This window comes from Salvelinus alpinus, chromosome 25, assembly GCF_045679555.1.
Source record: "Salvelinus alpinus chromosome 25, SLU_Salpinus.1, whole genome shotgun sequence".
Lineage (NCBI taxonomy): Eukaryota > Metazoa > Chordata > Actinopteri > Salmoniformes > Salmonidae > Salvelinus > Salvelinus alpinus.
In genome coordinates this window covers 25052371-25060968 of record NC_092110.1, presented here as the reverse complement: position 1 = coordinate 25060968, position 8598 = coordinate 25052371, and the positions used below count along the sequence as shown (strand labels likewise).

General features: G+C 38.0%; 1 protein-coding gene across 2 annotated transcripts; it reads left to right on the top strand.

The window, feature by feature from the left end:
• Positions 1-566: 566 nt before the first annotated feature.
• Positions 567-4952, top strand: LOC139553718 (homeobox protein Nkx-2.1-like). 2 transcript variants are annotated; one of them, XM_071366326.1, is made up of 3 exons: positions 567-637; positions 2608-3189; positions 3657-4952. In XM_071366326.1, exons 2-3 carry the CDS (start codon positions 2820-2822, stop codon positions 4319-4321), a joined length of 1035 nt encoding a protein of 344 aa, XP_071222427.1. In that variant the 5' UTR covers positions 567-637; positions 2608-2819; the 3' UTR covers positions 4322-4952. The 2 variants fall into 2 exon arrangements, with proteins under 2 accessions (XP_071222427.1, XP_071222426.1); XM_071366325.1 differs by having other exon boundaries at positions 3630-4952.
• The last annotated feature ends 3646 nt before the right edge of the window (positions 4953-8598 follow it).

Here is an 8598-nt window from a genome sequence, read left to right as displayed (position 1 = left end):
ATGCCTACATTTTTACTTTTTTGAAGTTAGCAATCTTGGGGTTATTTATCATGTTTTTATTGTTTGAGTTATAAATTAAATATGATATATTTCAAAGCTAAATAGCAAATAGACTACAGGCAATCACAACAGACAAGCACAATATAGGTTGTAATGGAATTACAATGTAATCTGAATAACAGTGGCAGGTCTTTATCAATTCCATTTAAAACTTGCACCAATAAACCAATTCAAATATAAATCTGACAAACCGTCTAGAGGTCTAGGCATTTCCTTCCCCGCACGTCCAAATATCTTGCTGTCGAAGAGAGGCCTCTTATAATTTCATGTTCACCTGCTCTACAAGTTGTAACGCAGGCTACAAGAGTGTATATGCATCAGAACTATTACTCTAAGCTGTGCAGCCAACTGGCGCGAGATTTGAGTGTTTTTCCAATGTGGAGGGTCTCTGGACCCGGCCGTGCTCTCTGACTCAATAATCCAGAAGGTTGAGAGGTTTGCCTCATTTACATAACGTTAGAGGTGCTGTGACTGTGGCCTACCTTTCCCTTGTTCCCAAAACCCACCACGAGCCTCAGCGTATAGCCAAAAGCGTAGAGATGGCTCACAGAGTCGGTTTATTTGATGGCCTATGCAGGTAAGATCACATACCGTACCTAGGTGGATCATGTTTAGCAGTATATTGATATAAGCAGGTTAATTGAAGTTGAACTGAAATAGACAAGTAACAACACGTGTACTATTGTGTTTTGCAGTTGAATTGCAAGAAACTTTTCAAACAAAATAAATGACCATATGGTCTTGGTATGATATCTACTCTGATGTGAGGTTAACTTTATGCATAATGCTACTGACTTTTGAGTGCCGTGAATTAGCTTGTCTCCTGTATTATGCCTCCTAACCTATACAAAATCCACCTACTCCGTTGGATAAATGCGATGAGAAGGGTTTGTGAGTAATTGAAGGATGCAAGTGAGCACCTAAATATTTACTGAATTAAATTGCATAGCAACAATGATTTATTACTCATAATGAACATCTTAAACGGAGATTGGTGTTGCGTTGCCAGTAATTGATGGCTGACCATGTCGCATCTTCATTTGCGCTATTAGGATACCCTACTTACTGACGTGTCATACTAAATCAAATTATGGTGAGTTTAGACCATTATTTTCCCTCTTCAACAAAGGGAAATATTCCACCATATATGATAACATTGGTGCTTTGGTGTATGTATATTTTTATTTGTTTTAGTGAGTTCTGGTCACCCTAAATGACACTTTGGTCAAGGATGTGAGAAAGTATTACCACCTGAGAGTAAAGCCGTAATAATTGCATTAATATATTATTTAAATAATTTATCACAAATAAAGAAAGGCCCATTATCAATCATTTAGACCTCAGTAGTGCTTATGTCTGAGTATTTTAGCTTTGCTTGGAAACCGATAAGTCTACCATTATGAGCTCAATGTCTATACAAGTAGCTATTGTTGTGTTTTGTCCAGTTATAACATTAGCCTAATAAGAACAAATACGATGTCACTAAGTCAAAATCATCACAACAATCACCACCACCATCTTAATCTTCTTCATCATAACAATCATTTCCCATTGTCTCTTTTCTTAAATCACTGATTTTAGTAATGGTCAAATATTTTCTAAAACTTAACCGATTAGCCTTGATAAAACAAAGATCAGGCCACTGCAGTTGATGAACTGTAAAATAAATACAGGAATCATAATAAAGGAATAATAATAGCCTAGTAATACCGTCACATTTCATGGCTAATTGTTTTGTTGATTCAAAAGTCCTTTTCTTGTTCGTTTTATCTGATGTTCCTGCCTCTGGCGCCTGGGAGTTTACACACAGATGGAGATGCCAGGTCACGCAGTGGGCTTATGAGTCAGGTGGCTGAGGGCCGGAAAACGATGTTGTTGCATTTCATCAGTTATCATAATGTGAATTTGAATTCCAATGAAACATGATCAAATAATTCGAATTTATTAAAAGCAATGCATAAGCAGAATATAAATCCAGTATTTTATTTTACTTTCATTTATATCTGTAAACTTGAAATACACGAAAACTTACTTCTACACTCTGCAAAGTCATATCTTGTCCATTCGGTTAAAGCAAAACACCTTTGTCAGATCTGTTGCCTGCAAGAACACAGGTGGAAACAACTTGTAGGCTAGCCTATTCTAGATAGGTAGATCTTCAAGTACTTCTAATATTATATTTATCTAATGTCAATATGCTGTTTTTAATTAAAGCAATATACTCACAAGTTAGGATTGTACCATTGTACCTCTTTAGTGATGCTCGCTGCCACCTATGTCTGGTAAAGTGCTCTCAAAGTTTCTAGAAAGTATGGAATTCCCTATTGACGCAGGACAACATTACACGTATAATATATAAGCGCAGCTATTGTGCAGAACTTTATTATGGATAGACATGTGGACAAATAACAATGTCTCATTCCATAAATGATATGTTAGAAACATAAATACATAGATTTCATTTGGCATTATGTTCACCTTAATACAAAAGTAACAACATTTTCCTTATCTTACTAAAATGTCGATGACTATTGTTTGCTCATTTAGGACGTCGCTCCGCCCCCTGTGTTTGTCGTAAACCTGGCTCCTGGCTACAATAAACCCGAGCTATGAGCACCCAGGGCTCGCCTCCTTCTCCAAGGCGATCAATCGGATCGCAGGCGTACTACAAGCACTCTCTTACGTAGCCATCCACAAGGAGAGAGCTGATACAACAACACGGTTGATCTGCTCAACAAAATCTACCTGCTTTCTGAACCATGTCGTTGAGCCCAAAGCATACAACGCCTTTCTCAGTGAGTGATATTTTGAGTCCTATCGAGGAGACCTACAAGAAGTTTAGTGCCATGGACGGCGCAGGGAACCTAACCTCTCAACTGGGAGCTTACCGACAGCCTCAGGTGTCCCAGACTGGCATGCAACAGCACTCCATGGGCCACAACGCCACCGTGGCGACCACCTACCACATGCCACACACTGTCTCCCAGTTCTCGCACAGCGCCATGGGGGGATACTGCAATGGGAGCATTGGCAACATGGGAGACCTTCCGTCGTACCAGGAAACCATGAGAAATAGCGCAACAGCCACAGGGTGGTATGGCGCAAACACGGATCAAAGATATTCAACAAGTAAGTCGTTTTTCTAGATTTTGAATCGTTTTTATTGTTTTGTGACTTGTTTTATTTCACTATCACCAAACTTTTAACGAAATACGAACAGATTTGAACCAATAACACACTACTCACCATCACTGAGTAGCCTAGGCTAGTCTGACATTACACCATTTTCGAATAAGGAAAAAAGTCTGTTTTAATTTTATTTCACAAAATATGTATTATTATTATTATTATTGGAATGAAATAAACTTGCTCGGTAATGCTGCCTAGTGATCTCAGAAACGTGGATGAACGTTTAATTCTGAGCTGAGACTGTGAGAGCTTGTTGACTAACCTACATTTGACAAATTACGCACGGCATACAGACCATGGCTGAACTACTTCAGGCCAACAAACCGACACATTTGCATTGCTGAATATTGAATGTGCGTATATGTATGTATATTTTTAAGTTTCTAGATTCATGGGACCTTCCACAGGTATGAACATGACTGGAATGGGGACCCTAACAGGCATGGGGGACGCCTCCAAGTCCATGCCACCCCTGCACGCAGCGCCCAGGAGGAAACGACGGGTACTCTTCTCCCAGGCTCAGGTGTACGAGCTAGAGAGGAGATTCAAACAACAGAAATACCTCTCAGCGCCAGAGCGGGAACACCTGGCCAGTATGATCCATCTGACACCGACCCAGGTCAAGATCTGGTTCCAGAACCACAGGTACAAGATGAAGCGGCAGGCCAAGGACAAAGCCGCGCAGCAGCTGCAGCAGGACAGCAACCTGTGTCAGCAACAACAGTCGCCGAGGCGCGTGGCCGTGCCTGTTCTGGTGAAGGACGGTAAACCATGTCAGAACGGCTCCAACACACCAACCCCGAACCAGCAGCAGGTACAGCAGCAACAGCAACAACAGCAGCAGCAGCAACAGAACGGTTCTGGGGTCGTGCTCCCCGCTTCCAGTAATGCCATCAATCAACACCAAAACCATCAGGTCAACTCTTTAGTTCAGGCCCAAGACCTGGAGGAGATGTCACCTAGCCCTCCTTCACTCCATAGCCAGATCAACATGGCGCAAATAGACACTTCTGTTATAGACTACACTAATAACATGGTCAGCTCCAACCTCCTCTACGGCAGAACTTGGTAGGACCTACTGTCATTTACAATTTTTATATGTTAACCCGCGGACGAGCCCAAGAGAAAACGAGACATATCATGTTGATATACATAACTGTGCGAAAATGGAGCCCTTGGTGTCTGAGAGGACAACGCGCTCAGGCGCACCAGCTGGTCAGGGCACATTTTGTTGACATTTCTGAAGAGGAAGACTTTTTTTGAACATTAAACGAAATGGCTACCCTTGAAATAGATTGTGTCGTTTCTGTACCTTTTCTAATCAATGTGATGGACTTCCTCATGATGTTAACGTTGTCTATGTTGTTGAACGGGAATGCTGCTCCACATTAAGGGGACTGTAGGGAAAAGTGAGATAGGTGGGATCAGGTATGAACTCTCTCAAGGTACTAAACCACCACTTCTTTGCAGTGATAACCTGGTATTTTATGCTATTAATATTGTAAACTAATGTATTCATTTAGACTTAAAGAAAGTAGGAACTGTATATGTGGCGAACACACGAGAATGCGTTTACCTGTATGCTTGTTTTAAGTCGACTTTTTTCTTTTCTTTCTTCTTTTGTCAAAACGAACAAATGCGTGATGGCTGCTGTACATGTTTCAAACCAATTGAACGTCAACAATAAATCACTTGAAGTGCGAGCTATTCCTGGCGAATTACTTTTTATAAGGATCTGGTTCGAGTGCGTTTTCATTATTGTGTGATTGAGACCAAATTGAGTTGGAACGCAAGGTCGATGGGGTAGCCAGCATTGTTCACAGATTATTTTGTAGAGGCATCGCAGATGTAGGAGGACCAATACAGTGAAATATTATACCTTATTAAAAATATTATCCATTAAAAAATAAAAGGATAATTTTTTGCCACATTCGTTAGAATAAAAACACTGAAACACAAGTTCTATATGTTTTCAATATAGTAATAGTGTGATTCCAAAACTATACAAATAGACTAATCAACACAGGGTTGTATTAGTTCTTAGACAATTAGTTCTTAGACAATTTCAATTCCTAATAAAGCCACCTCTCGTATGCATTAATAATCAAATCAACGTAAAATGTATTCAGTTTGCCTATCATTCAAACTTTAATTGTGGCATTATTATTACTATTACTATTATTATTATTATTGTTATTATTATTATGGCAATTTGTTGAATATAATGTAGATCAATATGTAATAACGTGCATAGTTCATAATGCACATTTTGAAGAACATGTTTCTCATCACGCAAATGCTATTACAGCAGCATTTATACCTTATGCGCTGACATTCAAGAAAGGGACGTAGGCCTAATATAACCTGATAAAGGACGAATGACAGTAAAGTAGGTGTAAATGCAACACCAAAAACGTTAATGAAATGTCAGGATAAGTCTCTTATCAAAGAAAGCTATTTCATCCATGTCCATCGCTCCACTATCGAATCTGTAAGGCTATACCAAACTTACTGTGCACACCACATATTGATGTTGCAATTTTTTTTTGTTTTTGTTTGTTATGTTCCTAGATTTCTACTCTAAGTTTTTTACATCACAACTGTATCTGAAAATCGGAATTTACTCAAACTAATACATGATAAAATAATCTTTGACAGAGAATATTTTTTCACATTTGACAGTATTTCTTTAAAATATTGATTTCCCAAAATAAATAAATAAATAAATCACATAACTTCTATTGTAGTTGCATGGATTATTTTCATAGGCATCAAATAATGCATAATTATTATAATAATGTTGAGGGGCCCTTCTAAAACTGTCTGAGAAATCCAAACCCTCTTTGATAAGGCAATCTATCATAAGGATGGCGTTTAGTAACCACCTCTTAAATATTTGTATAACACTCTCCAAAACATGTATATTACAAGTTTGCATCTGTCTCTTTCTGTAGTCTGTCTAGTCTTCACCATGATTTGTACTGGACCCCTGATAATAGGACTTTGGAACCGCTACATATCCATTGGCCATTTAAACAGGTTTGAAAATTCTCAATAACAGTTATGATGATACCTTAGGATGATTATGATAAAGGCCTATTGCTGTCTCTGCATCCCCTCACTGCATTCCTCTCCCATACAGCTCTATGTAAATGCATTCATCCAAAATACAGACTCCTGGTTGGGGAGTTCTAGTAGGAACAAAATATGTATCATATTTGGAGAGGTTTGATATGAGGTTCAAAAGTAAGGCACACCTGCTGGGAGAGTTGTTTTCCTGAACCCAATGTTTTCCATATTTTGGGTTTGATTGAATTTTTCTCAGCAAAACTTTCCATTATTGTCCTTATGTTTTAGTTGCTGTCATGGCCCACACTAGTAGTCTATGGTCGTCATCTCTAACATTGCTATGATTGTGTCTCACAAGTTATGGGGATGTGCCTTGAATTGTCTTTTCTATAATTGAGAGATAAGGCCAGGCACCACACCCTCATAGGGTACGTTTCTCCCATGTATCATATCACAATCAACGTTTAACTATTGAATGTAGATACAAATATAATATATTTATGTATTATACTTTTTCAGAAATATTTTTATTAAAATATGCAAATGAAACGATATCTTATTAAATCTGCAATATGTAACTTTTTGGGCAACCAGACAAAACCCACATAGAAATGTGAGTTATAGACCTACCATTGTCATTGAAAGCAAGTCTAAGTCAAAGTAAATCCGTTCTGTGTGCCTATATCTATGCTTCCAATTTTTAAGTTTATTTAAAAAATATATATATGTTACCTTTATTTAACTAGGCAAGCCAGTTAAGAAACAAATTCTTATTTACAATGACTGCCTACCGGGGAACAATGGGTTCAGGGGCAGAATAACCGATTTTACTTTGCCAGCTCTGGGATTCGATCCAGCAACAAACAGCTGAAAATATATTTCACAGCTTTTTGCTCTAGAACTACACAGCTGAATCAAACAACCAACTCATCGTCAAGTTTTGATTATTTGAGTCAGCTGTGTAGTGCTAGGGCAAAAACCAAAACGTGCACCCAGGAGGGGGGCCCCAGAACCGAGTTTGGGAAACCTTGCTCTACACTATACTAGATTGTTTTGTCACATAAACTGAAATTAGGCGTACTGTTAGAATTTTTACAACCAGGAAATGGCAGACCGATTTCTACATAGTGCATCTTCAATCACACAAATACATTTTTCTGGACATTGGATGAAGTCAGTCTAAATATTTTGGTTTCATTTCGTTAAAATACTCCAGGACCGGACTTCTCCAGAGCCGATTGTGGATAAATATTTATTTCATATTTTAATCTGTAAAATACATGTTTGACGCACTTTTCCAAAGAAATTGTTATCTAGAATAAAAAATGGACAACAAATGAACAATTCCCTCTGGGAAAGTCTGATGAATATATCTAAGATTAACCACAGTATTTGGTGAATGCAGATGCTTCTGAAGCTGAGGAAAAGGAGTTGGCGTGTGGGAAATCTGAATTTAGACTACAAACACCAAACGCTATTTAGACCCAATTACCATTTCTTCAAAGTAAGTTATTAAATATAGTCCAGTTTGTAACACTCTATAAAATGGCCTTTCAAATTGGGTAATTTAATGTAGTAAGCTTTGAAATTATTTATGTCAGTTTTACAGTGGTTAAAATTCATTAAAATGTCGATGACGGTAGTATGATAAACTATAGAAAATATAGATTTTCATCAACTTTTGAGATTTTCTGTTTACTTTTTGAAAGTACATTTATTGATGGACCAAAATACCAACAAATCTGAAAATGATAGGTAGATCCAAAAATGGCATTTCAAGCTATGGTGCCTGGCCTTAAATAGAACTGATGGGTTGTAGGCACTTTGGGCCTCTGTATCTATCTGTATCTTTTGGTAAACTCTTTATCTCTCCATCTATTACAGGCCTGGCTGTTCTGCCATCTATCCAGTTGATATTAATGTGCACAATAGTTTACCTGAAGAACAGAACAATACTGCATATAGTAGGGTACATCACACATACAAGGTTAAACGTATTAAATACATTGAGATATGGCAGTTATCCTATGGAACTGGAAGGATTTTTAAATACATTCAATGCCAAACATATAACCATAAAGGATGGATAGTCTTTATTTTCAGTTCATGCACAGAATTTCTCTGGCTCCAATCTTTCCAGTTAATTGCAGGTTACAAATGAATTCTTACCGAAGAGTAATTTGAATCTAGCAAGGGGCCTTGTCTGTGTTTTCTACTCCATTATTCTACTTAATATGTCAGAAGGTCTGATCGTGGAGAAACCTTTTCAAGTTCTATTGA